This window comes from Pocillopora damicornis, chromosome 7, assembly GCF_964200805.1.
Source record: "Pocillopora damicornis chromosome 7, jaPocDami1.2, whole genome shotgun sequence".
Taxonomy (NCBI): Eukaryota; Metazoa; Cnidaria; class Anthozoa; order Scleractinia; family Pocilloporidae; genus Pocillopora; species Pocillopora damicornis.
Window position 1 is genome coordinate 16,751,868 of NC_142676.1, and position 19,046 is coordinate 16,770,913.

Below are 19,046 nucleotides of genomic sequence, written 5' to 3' on the forward strand. Positions count from 1 at the left end.
TTTCAGAGACTTGTTCGTAGGGTTTCATCATCGGAAAAAACAAAAAAAGGAAAAGAAAAAACTTAACAGTGCATCATGGAAATTGTTTGCAATAGGGCAAGGTTTTTTCTTTATTCGTAGCAACCTCCTTTGTCCTTTTCAAACAACCTTTCTCTGAAGAACAAGGTTAGTCATTATTGGTTTGTCGCATATGTGAAAATTTGCGCTATAATTAAGCTCAAAATGCATCACCATCCCAAAGTGAATATGTATCTTTTTTTTTGAAGAATATTTAGCTCTCCCCACTTAAAAAAAGGATTGAATTCACTTTCATAATTTGTTATTTTTTCATTTTATTTCTTAAGCGTTCAAAAATGTTTTCGCGCAATAATAAGAAAAAATTAATTTTAAAAACCGACCGCTCAGATAAAGAAAGTCGATAACGAAAGGCTCTTTTGCAATGAAAACTCTTTCTCCTATGAACGCTTTTCATAACCTCGAACTGTAATTGAACAACTTGTTCACTTAATAAGGGTACTGCTCGAGGGAATTCGCTGAGCGGTAGAAATGGTTGTTGCACACTATTTTTAGAAATTCATATATTTTGTAAACTATGCCTTTGATAAAAAGCAACGTTGATATAAACTAGATTCAGTGACACAGAGATTGATTTTTAGAAATGATAGGAGTGCTTTTGGTTGCGTAACTATACAGCAACCCAAGCATTTGGAACTCAGACTGTTTAATAATTTAAAACTGAATCCAATCTTGTAATTTTCATGATTTATTTTTTTTAATTAGAAGGAGCCTTATTGTAAGATGAGGTAAATTATAACTTGGCATGCAAATTCAAATTGAGTTAAAGTTGCCAGTTACAGACACCTATTAGCGAAAACAATATATTTTGCCTTCACTACACAACCGAACACACTCAAAGGTTGAGGCATGGGCGCGTTGGTCAGCCAGGCCCAAGATAGAATTTAATTGTGACAATGAATTTACAACAAAGTGGATAAGAGATACATCAAGTAACGTCCTACATGCGCCAAAGCCGGACACGTAAACCCCAAAAACCTCTTGTTAGGAAAATAGGGACCGTGTACCCCCGACCAACTGCAGTGGCGCCACCTTTGGGGTTTTAAGGTTGATCTATAAACAATGAAGAGAATAAAGAAAACAAATCATATCAGGCTAATTACACAATAAAAATAAACCTTATGGGAAAGTGCTAGTGGCAAGGCTGACCGTAGAATGCCACAAGTTTCTCAACGATCTCTCCTTACAAACATACTACCCATGAGCCTCCGCGTACTACGCTCGCACCCAGTTCTCTGTTCCGTGTCGGCAAAATATTAATTTATGTCAATACCGATTATCACAAATTACATATTGCAATATATTAGTGGCAAGTTGAAGTGTGAAATCAGTTACTGCGCTAATTTCAGACAGTCTTGTTCCTAAGCTTTGATCATTGGAAAATAAAACGTAACAGTGCGCTATGGAAATTGTCTGCAACAAGGCAAGGTTTTCTTTATTCATAGCAATCTCTTTTCTCCTTTTCAAACCAACTTTCTCTGAAGAACAAGGTTAGTCATTTTTTTATTGTTTAATCGCAAATGTGAAATTTTGCGCCGTAACTAAGCTCAAAATGCATCTCTATTTCAAAGTGAATATATAACTTTTTTTTTTAATGTTCGGCTTTTCCAACAAAAAAAAATTTTGAATTCATTTTCATACTTTGCTATTTTTCATTTTATTTCTTAGCCGTTCCAAAATGTTTTCGCGCAATAATAAGAAAAAATTAATTTTAAAAGCCGACCGCTCAGGTCAAGAAAGTCGATAACTGAAGGCTCTTTTGCAATGAAAACCCTTTCGCTTCTAAACTCTTTTCGCATTCATGAACTGGAATTGATCATCTTGTTCACGTAATAAGGGTACTACTCAGAGGAATTCGTTCGGGGTGGAAATGGTTGTTGTTGCACACTATTTTGAGAGATTCATGTATATAGTACACCTCGATAATAAGCAATTTTGATGTAAACTACATTCAGTGACACAGAAATTGATTTTGAGAAATGATAGGGGCGCTCTTTGTTTGCGTAACTAAACAGAAATCAGAACATTTGGAACTCAGACTGTTTAATAGTAGGTCATCGAAACTTTATGTTTAAGGGTAAAAATATTGCGTGAGATATTGCCGATAAAAACGGAGACAAAAAAAAAAACGTGCAGAAAACATAGTGTTAGACAAAATATTCAACTTGATAGTTATCCTTCCTTTTAAACTGAATCCCCAGTAGTTTTCAGAATTTTTTTTAATCAGAGAGAGAGCCTTATTGTGAGATGAGGTAAATTATACCTTGACACGTTCAAATTTAGGTAAAGTCGACCCTCATAGACACCTATTAGCCAAAACAATACATTGCAATATATTAGTGGCAAGGTGTAGGGTGAAATGATTATTGCGCTATTCAGACTGTCTTGTTCCTAAGCTTTCATTATTGGAAAAAGAAAAAAGAGGAAAAAAACTTAACATTGTGTCATGGAAATTGTCTGCAATAGGGCAAGGTTTTCTTTACTCATAGCAACCCCCTTTCTCCTTTCAAACCAACTTTCTCTGAAGAACGATGAGAGTAATTTTTTATTGTTTTGTCGTATGTGAACATTTGCGCCATAGTTAAGCTCAAAATGCATTCCATTCACTATTCCAAAGTGAATATATATATCTTTTTTTTTAAAGAATTTGAAGCTTTCCCCACTGAAAAAAAAGTGATGAATTCACTTTCATACTTTGTAATTTTTTTAATTTTATTTATTAAGCGTTCAAAAATGTTTTTACGCAAAAATAAGAAAAAATGAATTTTAAAAACCGACCGCTCAGGTCAAGAAAGTTGATAACTGAAGGCTCTTTTGTAATGAAAATCCTTTCGATTCTAAACACTTTTCGCATTCATGAACTGGAATTGAACAACTGAGGGTATTGCTCAAAGGAATTCATTCGGAGATAGAAATGGTTTTTGCACACTATTTCATATTTTTTGTACACCTTGGTAAAAAGGAATGTTGATGTAAACTACATTCAGCGACACAGAAATTGATTTTGAGAAACGATAGGGGCGCTCTGTGTTTTCGTAACTATACAGAAATCCAAACATTTGGAACTCAAACCGTTCAATAATAGGCCATTTTACAGCTGTGTGCTTAGTTGCCAAGCCTTTGATATGGAGTGAGGCTGAAGGTGGCTTGTTGTGATAGAGACCAGTATCTAGTTAGCACGATAACAAAATAATTTGCATTTGAAAAGCAGCAATGTTTGTATTATAAAAAGGTCACCCTTAGCCCAAGCTCACAACTGTAAAATGGACTATTAGTCATTGAAGCTTTTTGTTAAAGGGTAAAAATATTGCATGAAATATTGTCTACAAAAACAGGAAAAAAAATTAGCGTGGAAAACGTAGTGTTTGACAAAATATTCAACTTGAGAGCTATCCTTACTTTTTAAACTGAATTTTCCCCCTGTAATTTTCAGATTTTATTTTTTTTAATTAGAGAGAGCCTTATTGTGAGATTAGGTAAATTATATCTTGACAATACCTCCGACCCCCGACCCCAACACTAACCCCCCCCCCCCCCCTTTCCATATCATTTCATCACTTTTGTAAAGAGCATTTCTGTAACACTGAATTAAGGAGATACTCTTTCAGCAAACTGTCGTCAACTCGAGTTCAACACGGTGCTACATGGTCGACGTCTTATTAACAACGTGATTCAAGTCTCTGGCATCTCGGCTCAGGATAGCTGTGAGTTATTATGTTACTTGGAAGCAAACTGTGTTAGTTACAACTTCGTGGAAGGCAATAATGGAGTAAAACAGTGTGAATTGAACAATTCTACATATGAAGGGAACGAATGGGATCTGGAACAAGACTCGAACTCTGTTTACCGTGGAGCTATGGTAAATGTTCAGTTTGAAAGGATGACAAAATAGGATTGTCACCTGATAAATATAGTTCAATGGATATTAGCATTTCAGGGATACTTCAAGGTCGGGCTGCGGGCAACCGGCCAGAGAGCGCCGTCCTGTCCAGCAGAATTATCAACACCTGCAGGGGTGTTGTAATAATCAAACCGGCTTAAGCTGCTCGATGATTACTTCATCTTAGACAAACAGAAATATTTCATCAGCTAAATTTTATTTTGGGTTTATTCGTAACTTCCCTTAAATTCTACTTTTTGAGATGACAGCTCAGCATTCTTGAAATATTCTCATGAAAAGCGTGTGTCGCTTTAACGCCTAATAGCTACATAATGTGAACAGTATCTAAAATACATAAATAACATCTATTTTGCGCGAAAACATGCACGGACACTTGTACACGAAGTAAGGAAGTTTAAAAAAACCACGACGGCAGCGGCAACGGGAACGTCTCCTAATAAAAGGTTTCATGAGCAGAGCAATGGCTTTGCACGTGTGTTATAAATCTCTGTACATTTCTTTTGCATCCTCTTCAAAATCGCAAGGCGAGATGACCAAATTTTGCGTTGTCTGGAGAACGTGAACGACATTTCTAATTTAACACTGTTTTCCATACTCAATTTTAAGATAAGTTTGACAGATGGAAACAAACTAAATGACTTTAGAGTACTGAGAGAATTGTAGGTAAAATCTAAGTTCGTTTTTTAACCAATGCTATCCACGGCGTCGCCGTCGTTGTTTCTCAAACTCCCTATTATCTGTTCTGAAATGCTAAAAGTTTCTCGAGAGCAAAGCTCGAGGAAAACTGTGAGCTTCGAGGAACAGATTATGTCCAAGGACAAATATAAGAGCATATTTTCGCGCAAAATAGAGGCCATTGTGTCTATTATCCTTTAAATATTTTCAACGCACGTGTAAAAAGCAGCAAACAGGAAACAGCTTACTTTTCGCTGCGTGTTTTCTTTTGAGTGTTCTCTGATTCGACTTTATCAACAAAAGAAAAACAATTTATTTTCTCCTGTAACTACCAAAAAACGCTCTCTCGTTCTGTTTTAAATTTTAAACGAGGACTCATCGTAATGGACATATGGTTCAAGAATTGGCAAATATCGCTTGGTTGATATCCTCAGATTTCCCCAGCTTTAGCTGGGGAATATTTGGTTACGTGATGTGTTTATCGCGCACGAGCGAAAATAGTTGATTGATCACAAGTCTGTATATAACCATCGAGTCAAATTATGTCACTATTACCCATTTCAAGTGAACTATACCATTGGCACTTGCATATGCGATACTTACATCAAGGTAAACAAGGCTTATGGCTTGCCTTGTTATCTTAATTTTAATTACAACACCTTTCCTCTCCACCTACCAGGATGCTTGCTTAAGCAATCGATGTATGAACGATGCAACGTGTCAAACAGGTTTCACCCATAGAGGATATCGATGTCTATGCAGCGAAGGTTTCCATGGAGAGGACTGCGAAGAAGGTAAACTGTGGTCTCTTTGTTATTCTAAGGTGTTATTCTGAGCACCAATTCAAGCTACCCATTTAAGCCTCATTTTAGTGGCTACACCTGAATAACCTTCTTCTTCTGGTGTATTTTAGACATTGATGAATGCGACATAGGAACATATTCTTGCAGTGATGTTTCAGATTGCATCAACACCAAAGGTTCATACAGCTGTACTTGTAAACAAGGATATGAAGGAGACGGATGGAATTGCAGCGTCAAGTTAGGTAGGTTTTAAAACGTGTCTTACATAATGATAATAACAACAACTGGCAAGTGAACTCTTTCAAATATGTTAATGCAGAATTTGAAGAAAGGAATTGGTTACAAAATCTCACTTAACTTTACAAAAGGCGAAATTTCCCATTATTACGAATTCATCCTATGCAGATTATCAGTATTCTCCTCTATGTTTCAGTGTCCACCTGCAAGGAAATCTATGACTATAACATGTAAGTATCAGGCAATTTTACTCAAGAACTTTCTAAATGATTTCATTCAATTCGATTATGCATTTTTTAGATACAATTTTACGTCGCCTGTAGATAGTTACGCATTTTACACCTGTTAAAAGATTCTCCCTCAAAGATCTTCACGATCAATTTTGGTCGCACTGCTGATTTCCAGTGTAAGGTTTTTCAGTAGTTTTTAAGTGATGCAGAAAAGTTTAAATTATTTGTTTCAACACAAATTTTTCTGAGGAAAGATGATAAATTTGAGTCCATGTAAGAACTAAAAATGAGAAAAGAGTATTCTGTTAAATCAGAAGCCAAACGAAAGATTTCTTAAAAAAAAAAAAAATTACCGAGAGAGATGTGATCAACCATGATGGATCGTAAGATCTTAGAGAAACAGCCGCTTGAAAACTATTACATTCTAGTCTGGCAAAAAAATTGTTTGATAAGAAAAAACATTTCCTGCTCCCTTTGCAGTGACAACTTTTATTGGTAGAAATGTGACACGGTTGGCACGACGAGCTATACTCTACTCCATGTTACTTTGAGTGACTCACGTAGGGGTTGGGAGTAGGCACAAATGAACGTTGCAGCAGTACACTTTATTTAAGAAATTAAACCCATTGACAAGGATTTAGGTAACTTTAAAACTGCGATTACAATTTACCTTTATTGATAGCTCACTTAATGGAAATAGAGACTACTTACTGAACATTGGATCTGAGATGATCCCAGTGTATTGTCACATGGATAACAACGGCCTGGGCGAAAATGGAGAATGCGAGGGAGGAGGGTGGACTCTAGTTATGAAAACCGACGGCACAAAGGTAAAATCTAGCGAAACAAGCCAACTACACATCATAAAAAGTATTAGACGTCATGTAAATTATAACAAAGTACCATAAATGACGATAAAAGTACAAGCGAATAGTCAAAACCAATGATTTTCATTGAGAATAATTATTGAGCAAAGAACCTCACGCTATCGCGCTTTCAAGCTTTCAAATTCTAGTCTACATGAAAATTTAATTCAATTAATTGAAATAATGCTAGGAGTGTTCAACGGAACAGGTATTACCGTTGGAAGTCAGAAAATTTTACTGCGCGATAAATGCGAAACGAAACTTCTTCGATGGATGTAATTATTTCACATGAGCTTCCTGATATTTAGACAATACCATGACCCTTTGAGTAGTACCCTTCACGTCTGTATTTAGAAAGATTGAAATACTTGAGCAAGTTGATGCATGATAGATAGGTTGAATCCAGTTTTGTTCTTCACTCAGTTCGGGAATAATCTGTTCCGAACGACAATCTCACGCGAGGCTATATTTTCTCGGCAGATGACGTTTCACTACGATAGCCAGTTGTGGAGTAATAACGAAAGCTTCAATGCCCACGACGGCACAACTGGGTTTGATACTCTTGAAACTAAGCTGCCCACCTACTGGAGCACCCCATTTTCCAAGATCTGTCTTGGTATGAAGATTAACACGCAACTGAATTTCATTTCCATCGATAGGCCATCGAACTCTCTCCATGCACTTGTCGCTGACGGTCAGTATCGCAATATTTTGCTGGGCCGTGACAAGTGGAAGAAACTTGTAGGCTCACAGGCATCTTTACAGCATAATTGTAACAAAGACGGCTTTAATGTGTTTGGTACAGACTACGGGCATTCCAGAACTAGAATTGGTATCCTTGGTAACAATGAGGACGATTGCAAATACTGTGACTCAAGAATTGGATTCGGAGCCGGTGGAGCACACGACAATTCTAACACGTGTGGGAACGAAGTCAGGTATGGAGGAGATAATGGAGACAAACATCTCAAAACAATGGGATATATTTTGGTGCAATAAAATTCGTCAGCAATGTGACGTTATTCTTTACAGATAGCCTATGAGAGGTAGGCTTTTATGCTTTACTGATACAGAAGGAAACGATAGACAGGTAGTATTGTATGTCGGATAATCACACAGCGATGTTGCTCAGCAAATACTCGGTCAATCATTTTTAGTCTCCAGTTCTCCCTCGTTCAAAAGAATCCAATAGGAGGACAAATACCACTTTGAAACGACTTTGGCATTTTATTGAGTCTTAAGATGTAATAGATTTCTGACCAAGTTTAGCGAAGCATGAGACGAAGGGTCTTTAAAACCATAATGGCTTTTAGGAAACGAACATCGCAAGAACTACATTTCAGCCATATTGAATAAATGTAACGAAAAAGCCATCCCCGACCACCCCATCTGTGCGTTTCTGGGGTTTTCCTTCTAACTCAACTCAATACCAGGGTTACAACAAATAAAAGGCAAGAGGAGGCACTTCCGATGTCTAGTCTTTAATCCAGAATATAGCGAAGTAATGTTTTTTAGCAACGTGAGGTTGCATTTCCCGCTAAAATACTTTCAGTTAATTGTGCAAGTGTGTTGTTAAGTAAGTTTCAAATGTGTGTTGCAATAAATAAAACAATTCAGTTAAATAAGCAAATAGATAAAACAAATATGACATAAATAAAGCAGCTTCTTTTTTTTTCATTATAGTTAAATGTTAGGAAATACAATGCATTCACTTGTGTCCATTTTAGTTGAATATTGAGTCAACTGGAAAAAAAGTCAGATGAATTTGATGTGGTCAGCATGAAATTTCTACTCACGCACATGTGTAATTTATACCGACCCTCCTGTTAGCAGTGGTCCTCTTACAACTTTAGTTTTTGCTAAACCTCTTCACTGGAAACCTAATCGGATTCGAAAGAGAGGAGAGGTTGAATTGGAAACAGGTCACATCTTTTGGAGGATTTGAATTGCTATGAAGAAATGATGTACTTGAATGAATCGAAGCCTATTTCTGTGTTCATCACTGAAATTGCAAACAAATTGAGTTTTTCCGCGTCAAATTAGCCCTTCCTTTACTACTTTAAATAAATGGTCAACAAAAATCACGCATCATGGCCTCGGTTAAGATATGAACGTAACCGTTTCTTCTCCTCCTTTTTTGTTTTATTAAATGTAGTCCCGAGTTTTTATCACAACTAAATTTGCAAACTGGTACATGGAAACGTGTCACCTCTGTCACTCGTTCACTGCATAGCTAAATACAGCATAGGAGCAGCTCCAACCCCCGAAATTTTCTGTTTCTCGGAAACTATTGCACTCTGTCCCCCTAGCCCGTTTTCACCGATTATTTTGAAACATCTGATTTAGCAGTTTGGCTCTACTCAAGCGTTAGAAAAGTTAATACATTTTACGTAGGATATGTTTTAGTTTTTCTCATTTTAAGTTTTTGTTGAATTTTACCATATTTAGGCGCCGTAACAGCTCAAATTTCAATAATAACAGCTTTTTTTGAGAATTTCGATAACTTTTGCGTCACACATGCATAAAAGATAAAAAATAAGCACGCACGCACACACAAAAAAATTTCAGATTACAACAATCCATCACTAGATCAAGATGTATCCCACGGCCTTAATTCTCTTGTTCTCGTTATCTGCACGTAATCCATCTTGAGCAATGTTTCCACAGGTGTTAGAGTCATCAGGAAATCCTCCAGTTCCAAAACCAATTCTGGAATCGCAGCTGTTGCAGTTATTTTGTTCGTTAGCAATGACACCAATTCTTGCTTTAGAATGCGCCACTGAAGTCATCACATTGAACCCCTCTTTGTTACATTCCCGTTGCAAAGAGGCTTGTGTCCCGATTAGCGATTTCCAAGTGTTGCGACCCAATGAGGTGCGTCGATATTTTCCGTCAGAAATCAAGGAGTATAATGAGTTGGCCTCCTTCTCGACTGGAATAAACTTCTGCTGGTGGCCAATTTTCATTCCGAGACAAATTTTGGTGAAAGGCATTCCCCAGTAGGTTGGTAATTTCGTCTCTTCGTCGTCAAAACCTGTCTGTCCTCCAGCAGAGTTAAAAGTTTGATTGTTCATCCAAAGGTTGGAGCCCCAGGGAAAAGTTCCCTAATATTTGATCATCAAGAAACCCGACGTATTTATTGTGTAACAAGAGCTATCTAGGAGATTGCCGGAAAAGACATAACCTTACCTTTTCACACAACGTAGTGTACAACTAAGAGCTAACCATTCACTCAATAAAGAATTTCAATGTTAGTCACATTACCTTTGAGCCGTCAATCTTCATGACCAGGGTCCAGCCACCAGCTCCGCATGGTCCAAGATTAGTCCCACTGAGGTGGCAATATACAAGAAAACTAAGATTTCCTACCCTCAATTGATAAGCTTTGTTTTCATTGAACCTGAAAAGCACGATCTGGCTGAGTCATGCAATACTACGGCAAATTTTGTTATGTTGTTTGTTTATTATTTTTCGAATAGTATAACTTGAAAACAAAAGGTATGGACGAAAATTTATCAATTTGTTAATTTTGGCGGAATTTCAGTTACCCCAATATAATGGATTGACTCAAAATAACATTTCTATCCGACTAAACTTCGATTCTATAGGTAGATCTGTATCTATGGATTTTCCTCAGAATCAAAAGTGAAAAAAGTGCCGAAGTGTTTTTTTTTAATGTAGGTACAAAAATTATGCTTCGTAAACCCACTTACAGATTCAAGTTATAAATTTCCTTGCACGATGCAAATTCTGCAGAAAAAAAAAATACAATAATAGTTGAATGCTAAAAAATGGATTACTAGACATGTAAGGATAAAGCGCTTTGACGAGGAACATCCTGACTTCAAGCAGTAGTTGTTATCTCGACGGTAAGTAAGCACTGATCAATTCTTGGATTGAAGCCTACGCACAGTGAATACTGCATTTTTACCTTCCCTCTTTCTTCCTTACAGTTAGCATTGTTACTAATGAAGGAACATATAATCCACTAGACAAAGCAAATGAAAACCAACCAATCTCATTCCTCAGAAGTAAGAAATTCTTTTGATCATATATTTGAGACTTTCTAAGAGGTCGCAGTGGCAAGATGATTAACAACTTTGAGAACGACTCATTCTATCGTTTTTGAACTTCCTGTTTTATTTTTGAAGCCTAATAAATTACGGGGAACTGTGAAATTAGCCATTGTTCATGGAACAGATATCTGTTATAATTATCATGATAATATGATATGGTTGATGATCTTTTTTCTATTTACTTTACTAGTTTTTTTTTGGTTATTTTCTTTATTCCTCATTTTAAATTAATTTTTCATCTATCATATGTTATTACTTGATAGTTTTGTCGCTAATTGTTTTGGGTAGTCTACTAACTTTTATTTCCAACTTCGATTTTAGGGACTTACTACGAGCAAAAGAAAGAAAAAGCAACAACTGTTGCTTTCGAAGCGTGGAACCTTTTACAACGAAGAAATGTAGCACCTTATATAGAATATTAAGTGCAAGCTCTATCTTTTACCTTAAGGACAAACGATAACTAACTTATATCGATCCGGACACGTCCTGAAAGGAGGTATTTTTCCTTATTTTTACACTTACCGCAAATTTTGCAGTCTTACCCCCGAAAACCCGGAATGCACATGCAGTGATATCCTCTGTCAGTAAAACCAGTTTGACACGTCGCATTGTTTTTGCATTCATTGTTTACACAAGCGTTCTAATGACCATGAAAACCAAAAATGCTGGTCAGCGGATATCTTTACATTTTGCTTTAAGGTATCCATTATTGGGGATACTAACTCAGTAACAGATAATTCACTCGTGGAAAAAAAAACAAACAACAAAAAAAGGAAACAATGGTACTATTTAGCTAGCGCAGCGTGAGGACATGATGATGTGAAACGTGAATGCTGTCTTGTGATTTAACCACCCGAACAGTCATGATTTTCCTATGGAGCTCATATGGGATTGCCCGCATTATCTGACAAAAATTAGTTTGAAAGCCTTTAAAATATCAACTAAAGCAAAGAAAATTGTGTATGGTGCGCAAGGAAAAAGCGCTTAAATGTCTTTATCTCGTCAACACATCTCTTCTGTTCATTCCAAGGGTCAACTTATCTACACTTCGCCTATGCTGCTCCAGCCTCATGGAAATCGTTACCCTTATCAATCAGAGCCAGTAGCAGCCTGACTATTTTCAGAAACAACTGTAAACTACAAACTCATTGTAAGGTAAAGCGCTCTCGAATATGTAGATAGTTTTTAGCGCAATATAAAATATTATCATCGTTTTTACTTTTATTATTATTATTGTTTATATTATTTTATCATTCATTATATAATAATTATATACAAGTTTTCAGGGATTCTAACCTGAGCTCCGTAATAAGTATAATTAGGGCTGCTCTCCAGATCACCATCATACTCTACATGTGACATATCATTTAATTCACACCTTTGCCTCCCAGCTTCACCACGAGACAAAAAATTATAACTGATGCTTAATCACGTGGTTAATCAGGCGTTTGCCTTTGAACGTGTAACTGCTTCTGAACTCCAAGTTGCGACAGTCACCTTAGACAAATTTTCGCTTATTAGTTGTTAAAACTATTTCACAAATTAATCAAAGATAAAAAAAGTCAGAGCTCTCTGTTTAACAAGTTTTTTTCCCTTAGCATTACAATATATTGGAATTATACACAAGCTTAAACTAAACGTACATATTTCCATCATCTTAGGACACTTTAAGAGTGTCTGATGCTTTTATTCTGATGGTAACATTACATAGAAATTGCGGGTCTTAGTTGAATTATAATTCCCTCACAATTTTGCCGTACTTATAATGCGTTCTCGTCTTAAAATATCAGTTAGACCTGAGAATTATTTTTTCTAGCACGCTTTAGCATTTTTTTTACAAAGGAGATCAAAACAAGCAATCAAAGCAATCAACAGATAATTTTAATGGTAAAGATTTGATTATTGTCATTCTAGCCACGCCACTGGTCTGTTACCATAAGTTACGGATCCTGATTTTTTTTATTTTCGATGTGTAGCCTGCCTAGACTTTGCCCATGTACTGTAACTCGAGGAGATAAAACTCGGAACCAAGGTGTAAATAGTAAAGGTGTTTACGTTACAATAGTCTCAACAACTGTGCTTCATTGCACGTTTTCCTATTTGAGTGAAACCTCGACAGTTAATCCATTACGGCAACGGAATTCTTAGAGGATTGTTTGTTTTTATCAACTCATATAATTTCGCTTTTGCTTTGGGATGTCAATTTATGTCGTATGATAGATGGAATGCAAGGATGTGCAACATACCTGAAGCACTGCTGGCTTTTGGAATCAAAGCGGAGATTAGGAAGACAAAGCCGTACGTTAAACTCAACAAAGTAGACATTGCTAACAATTTGGCCCTTAGAAAGTCCCAGGAAAAATGTACTCGGTTATGTTTTGGAATTGGGGGTCCTGTTATAGAGTATTCTTCACGGGTTAAGATTAACATTTGATGAAATCCAAACATTAATCTTGCCCATCAATTCCGGTAAACAACGTGCTTATGTTATTTGCAAGTTTAAACCATATGATGTACCCCTGCAATCTTGACTCATCAGCTTATTGTTCCATGAGGACTATTACGACAAAAGTGTTTCAATAAGAAGCTGTGAAAACTTAACCCTACACTATTTTCAAACAACTTTAACCTAGCAGACGTTTTACGAGACCAGGTGATAATTTAAGTCACAATTTCATTATCGAGTCATCCGATTCTTTAAAACTCAAATATTTAGTAAAAAGAGAACATATCGAAAAGAAAAAAAAGTTCACTACGTTTTCAAATCCTTTCATTTTCGACTTGTTTTGATATATTCATCTCCACAATAGGAATTTATGAAAACAATCTTTGAATAGGTAACACCATTTGAATACATACAACCAGATATTTACAGAATGGAATTTGCTTCTTTCCGTTAAAAATACCATGCAAACTGTCTAGAGACACAAGGTAAAAAATCCATGAGTCCCTTTGTAAAATTCCTTAGAAGTGAATCAGATTGACTTTTGCGACGTATATCAATAGATGAAGACTTATTTTAACTACTAGTCAGTAGGGTAGATGATATTTTTAATTATCATTTTCCTGCAACAAAGCTAGTAAAACCCATACTGTGAAAGTTTATAAAAGTGAAAACAATAGATCTTTCAATTCATATTCGCTCATGAAGGGTTGGTCAGCTTTAAGGTTTTACATTTCTTGCTAACAAAAATGGCTTTTAATTTCGTCCACTATGCAAGTATCCAGTTCCTCGTTTGGTTGCATTTGATCCCATTAACAACATGCGCTACAGGTTAGAATCCATTTTTTCCTATGCCTTACATCATAAAATCTGTAGGGAATGTTGCTACATGACATTAAGATCAAAATATGGTTGAGAACAGTAGAAAGTAGGAGTAAAATCAATCATCTTTGATGTCAAAAAGGCAGAAAGCATCATTTTAACGACTATTGCGATCTTGGGCCAGTAGGAAATGTTGTTACATGACATTAAGGTTAAAATATGGATAAGACCAGTAAAAAATTGGGAGTAAACTCAATCCTCTTTGATATCAAAAATGTAGAAGGTATCATTTTATTTATATAACGACTATTACGATCTTAGGCCAGCAGAAGGCTTAGGAACTTTTCTAAAAATAAATTTCGGTACAAAAATGTTTTTTTAAAGATTAACAATTGCGGTTTATGCGAGCGTGAGTATTAGTATTTGCGTGTAAGGGCCAAAGCCAATGTAGAGAAACTCTATTAACAATTGATAACTTTATCGAGGATATCAGGGAGAAACCAACAAAATTTTTTTTTTTTTTATCATTATTGTTATTTTGTTTACGCAAACAAAAAATTCAGAATTGTACACAAGAAAAACGTTCGGCCGTTCCTTTAAACATAAATGTATTCCGTCTTTCCAGAAAATTGTCGGGATTTGGTTTTCAGTACTACCAGACTGTTCGACGGGAAACGTTTGATTAACTTTGTGATACGCGCCGCTGAAGTCAAAGACAAACAATTCTGTGCAGCATTATGCTTTATGGAGAACAACTGTTTCAGTTATAATACAAAGACAAGGATTATCAATGAAAAATTGAAATGTGAACTAAATAATGCTACTCACGAAGGACACGAGAACGATTTTTTGGATGACCCGGACTATGTCTACTGCGCAGCTGAGGTATAACATGATAGAATTCAATAATACTTATACCACTCGCTGAAACTTGTTAGAAAGCTCGTCATTCAATTATCTATAGGTCTGTTCAAAAGTTTAACAAAATCTGTGTTAGGCATGCACCTGTTTGTTTAGTAGAGGCAATTTTACAACAGCAGTAACAGACGAGCCTGGAGTGAGGAAGTGAGTCAGTAATTAACTGGGTTACCCCCTGAATAAAGATTCGTTCTACCGTAGTATTAAACAGGAGGAACTGTTTTTTGATCGGCAGAAATGTTGGAAATGAGTCTTTTTTTAAGTTCTTTTTTGAATACTGCTTTTGTATTGGTCAGAATGCTTGTGCCAGTAACCCTTGCAGTAATAAAGCTACCTGTCAAACTGGTTTCACGAAGTTCGGATATCGTTGCTTGTGTCCAAGAGGATTTACGGGCCAGACTTGTGAAAATGGTAAGAAACGTTTTTTTTTAAAGTTTGAATCACCGGTAAATTTTGATAATGCAACGAGTTTATTTTGTAACCGGATCAGAATGTCTAAAGTAAGACTAGTCGGTTTCACTCGGGCCTACGAAATGAGGCAACAATGCATGGCTACACCCAGAAAAAGTTATGAATTTCCTCTCTTTTCAGAAATTGATGAGTGTTTTTCGGGAACACACAGTTGCGACGCTAATGCAGAGTGTATAAACACGGCTGGTTCGTACAACTGTACCTGTAGACCTGGATATCATGGAAACGGAAGCAGCTGTGAAGGTGGGTGTCTCTGTAAAGATAAGGGAGTGTATGTTAGGTCTTCTGGGTTTTTAAAAAAGAATCTTTGCCGCTTTCTTCATTTCACATTTTTCAATGTCATGTTTTCCCTGCAGCACTATCCTCATGTAAGAAAATTCACGACAGCAATCGGTAAGTACTCCACTCGCCACAATTTGTATCAGTACATCGTCGTAATATCATTTAAAAATTGAATATTGTGTCAATGCTTTCTGTAACTGAACCGAGCGAGAGAAAAGATGACAAAGGCTTAAGATCATTGATAAATTAAAATTAAACTGGGTATCCCTATCGAGTCCAATCGAAGCCATTCGGTGTACTTTGAGAAAGTGATGCGTGAGCGAATAGAAATGAATTTTCTTTTAGAAAAAATGGAGATGCAAAAGCATTCAAATGGTTTCCATTAGATTAAGGCTGGTACTTGACCATCCTTTTATTTACGACCAGCCATGCTGCACTGCTAATTTCTAGTTTAAGGTTTTTCAGTAGTTTGTAAGTGATGTAGAAAAGTTTCAATCATTTGTGTTTCAACATAATTTTTTTTTGAGAAACGATGATAAATTTGAGTCTGAGTAAAAACTAAAAATAAAAGAAGAGTATTCAGTCAAATCAGAAATTAAACAAGAGATTTCTTTGAAAAAAAAATTTACTGAGAGAGTGACATGGGATCGACCATAATGGCTCGTAAGATCTTAGAGAAATAGCTTCTTGAAAACTATTACATTCTTGACTGGCAAAAAAAATGTTTGATAAGAAGAAGCATTTCTGCTCCCTTTGTAGTGACAATTTGTACTGGTAGAAATGTGACACGGTTGGCACGACGAGCTATACTCTTCTCCACGTTACTTTGAGTGACTCACATAGGGGGTGGGATTAGTGACACGAATGAACATTGCAGCGGTACACATTATTAAAAAACTTAACCCCATTGACCTGGATTTAGGTAACTTAAAACCTGTGATTGCAATTTACCTTAATTAATAGCTCATCGAATGGAAATAGAGACTATTTACTGAACATTGGATCTGAGATGATCCCAGTGTATTGTCACATGGACAACAATGGCCTGGGCGAAAATGGAGAATGCAATGGAGGAGGGTGGACTCTAGTTATGAAAACCGACGGCACAAAGGTAAAATCTGGCGATACAAGCCAACTAAACATCACAAAAAGTACTAAAAGTCATTAAATTATGACAAAGTATCATAGATAACGATAAAATTATTAACTAGTAGTCAAATCCATTGATTTTCATTGAGAGTATTGAGCAAAGAACGTTACGCTATCGTAATTTAGATTCGTGATATATACTATTTCTTGTAAGACGGATACTTACGGACTCAAGCGGGCAAAATAAGCTTCCACATGGTTGTGATGTACTGGTCAAACCTCCATTCCTACGTGCATACTGCCATATACTTAATCTACCGTTTATCTGCACACATACTGTCCTATAGCTCATTAGAAGAAATAGTGTTTCATTACATCGTGCCCAATTAAGGAATTGCGTAAAACAGACTTTAAATTCTTCGATGCAACTCAGCGTTTCTAAACTGCTATTGTTGTTAGTGCTGTCGGAACTAGATGTGCTTTCAAGCTTTCTTCAAATTCTGGTCTACACGAAAATTTTACTCCAATAAATTGAAATAATGCTAGAAGTGTTCAACGTAACAGGTATCACCATCGGAAGTCAGATAATTAGATTGCGCGATAAATGCGAAACGAAACTTCTTCGATACGACTAATTATTCTGACATGAGCTTCCTGATATTTAGACAATACCATGACCCTTTGAGTATTACCTTTCACGTCTGTATTTAGAAAGATTGAAATACTTGAGCAAGTTAATGCATGATTGTTAGGTTGAATTCAGTTTTGTTTTTCACCTAGTTCAGGAATAACATGTTCCGAACGACAATCTCACGCGAGGCTATATTTTCTCGGCAGATGACGTTTCACTATGATAGCCAGTTGTGGAGTAATAACGAAAGCTTCAATGCCCACGACGGCACAACTGGGTTTGATACTCTTGAAACCAAGCTACCCACCTACTGGAGCACCCCATTTTCCAAGATCTGTCTTGGTATGAAGATTAACACGCAACTGAATTTCATTTCCATCGATAGGCCATCGAACTCTCTCCATGCACTTGTCGCTGACGGTCAGTATCGCAATATTATGCTGGGCCGTGACAAGTGGAAGAAACTTGTAGGCTCACAGGCATCTTTACAGCATAATTGTAACAAAGAGGGCTTTAATGTGTTTGGTGCAAGCTTCGGACTTTCCAGAACTAGAGTTGGTATCCTTGGTAACAATGAGGACAATTGCGGATCCTGTGACTCAAGAATTGGATTCGGAGCTGGTGGAGCACACGACAATTCTAACACGTGTGGGAACGAAGTCAGGCATGGAGGAGATAATGGCGACAAACATCTCAAAACAATGGGATATATTTTGGTTCAATAAAATTCGTCAGCAATGTGACATTATTCTTTACAGATAGCCTATGAGAGGTAGCCCTTCATGCTTTACTAATACAGAAGAAAACGATAGACAGGTAGTATTGTATGTCGGAGAATCACAGAGCACTGTTGCTCACTTGGTCATTCATTTTCAGTCTCCAGTTCTCCCTCGTTCAAAAGAATCCAATAGGAGGACAAATGCCAATTTGAAACGAATTTGGCATTTTAGTTAGTCTTCAGATGTAGAAGATTTGTGAGCAAATTTAGCGAAGCATGAGGCGAAGGGCTTTTAAAACCGTAATGCCAGTTTGCTGGCTTTTTAGGAAACGAACACCGTAAGAACTACGTTTCAGCTCTATTGAATAAATGTCACGGTGTAAAGCCATCCCCGACCACCCCATCTGTGCGTTTCTGGGGTTTTCCTTCTAACTCAACTCAATACCAGGGTCACAACTAATAAAAGGCAGACGAGGCACTTTCGATGTCTAGTCTAATCCTTTAGACAGGGAAGTATTGTTTTTAGTGACGTGAGGTTGCATTTCCCGCTAAAGCAGTTTCACTAAATTGTGAAAGTGTGGTGTTTAGTAAGTTTCAAATGTGTGTTGCAATGAATAAAACAATTCAGTTAAATAAATGAATAGATGAAACAAATATAACATAAATAAAACAGCTTCTTTTATTTATTATAGTTAAATGTGAGGAAATACAATTGTAATGACTAAAACCTGATTAGAACGCAGACAGTCAAGTAGACACTTCAGTGAGTTATTTACGACCTGTACTGCTGGTTACATGTTTTTGCAGTC

The 19,046-nt window shown here is 36.5% G+C and overlaps 3 protein-coding genes across 4 annotated transcripts; 2 read left to right on the plus strand and 1 right to left on the minus strand.

Moving 5' to 3' along the window:
- The first annotated feature begins 1,477 nt into the window (after positions 1-1,477).
- Positions 1,478-7,926, plus strand: LOC113685401 (uncharacterized). The gene is made up of 7 exons (XM_089213656.1): positions 1,478-1,565; positions 3,684-3,934; positions 5,331-5,445; positions 5,565-5,696; positions 5,888-5,921; positions 6,604-6,751; positions 7,268-7,926. The coding sequence occupies exons 1-7, from the start codon at positions 1,478-1,480 to the stop codon at positions 7,784-7,786; spliced, it is 1,287 nt and encodes a 428-aa protein (XP_089069782.1). The 3' UTR covers positions 7,787-7,926.
- Positions 7,927-9,372: 1,446 nt separating this feature from the next.
- On the minus strand, positions 9,373-11,487 carry LOC113685323 (putative skeletal organic matrix protein 5). The gene is made up of 4 exons (XM_089213657.1): positions 11,406-11,487; positions 10,501-10,537; positions 10,052-10,187; positions 9,373-9,891 (listed from the first exon to the last, which is right to left on the minus strand). The coding sequence occupies exons 1-4, from the start codon at positions 11,485-11,487 to the stop codon at positions 9,373-9,375; spliced, it is 774 nt and encodes a 257-aa protein (XP_089069783.1).
- Positions 11,488-13,942: 2,455 nt separating this feature from the next.
- On the plus strand, positions 13,943-18,393 carry LOC149042860 (uncharacterized). 2 transcript variants are annotated; one of them, XM_089212080.1, is made up of 7 exons: positions 13,943-14,137; positions 14,754-15,013; positions 15,343-15,457; positions 15,638-15,760; positions 15,874-15,910; positions 16,763-16,910; positions 17,726-18,393. In XM_089212080.1, the coding sequence occupies exons 1-7, from the start codon at positions 14,056-14,058 to the stop codon at positions 18,242-18,244; spliced, it is 1,284 nt and encodes a 427-aa protein (XP_089068206.1). In that variant the 5' UTR covers positions 13,943-14,055; the 3' UTR covers positions 18,245-18,393. The 2 variants fall into 2 exon arrangements, with proteins under 2 accessions (XP_089068206.1, XP_089068205.1); XM_089212079.1 differs by having other exon boundaries at positions 15,343-15,760.
- The last annotated feature ends 653 nt before the right edge of the window (positions 18,394-19,046 follow it).

Bases quoted from the DNA above. Each gene is read 5' to 3' on its own strand.
- LOC149042860 (XM_089212079.1), top strand. From the start codon at position 14,056: ATGGCTTTTAATTTCGTCCACTATGCAAGTATCCAGTTCCTCGTTTGG. The intron at 14,138-14,753 runs GTTAGAATCCAT...CCGTCTTTCCAG, and splicing joins ATTAACAACATGCGCTACAG to AAAATTGTCGGGATTTGGTT. The intron at 15,014-15,342 runs GTATAACATGAT...TGTATTGGTCAG, and splicing joins ATGTCTACTGCGCAGCTGAG to AATGCTTGTGCCAGTAACCC.
- LOC113685401 (XM_089213656.1), top strand. From the start codon at position 1,478: ATGGAAATTGTCTGCAACAAGGCAAGGTTTTCTTTATTCATAGCAATC. The intron at 1,566-3,683 runs GTTAGTCATTTT...ATACTCTTTCAG, and splicing joins AACTTTCTCTGAAGAACAAG to CAAACTGTCGTCAACTCGAG. The intron at 5,697-5,887 runs GTAGGTTTTAAA...TCTATGTTTCAG, and splicing joins GAATTGCAGCGTCAAGTTAG to TGTCCACCTGCAAGGAAATC.
- LOC113685323 (XM_089213657.1), bottom strand. From the start codon at position 11,487: ATGAATGCAAAAACAATGCGACGTGTCAAACTGGTTTTACTGACAGAG. The intron at 10,538-11,405 runs GTAAGACTGCAA...TTTTTTCTGCAG, and splicing joins TGCATTCCGGGTTTTCGGGG to AATTTGCATCGTGCAAGGAA. The intron at 10,188-10,500 runs GTAAGTGGGTTT...CGTGCTTTTCAG, and splicing joins GAAATTTATAACTTGAATCT to GTTCAATGAAAACAAAGCTT.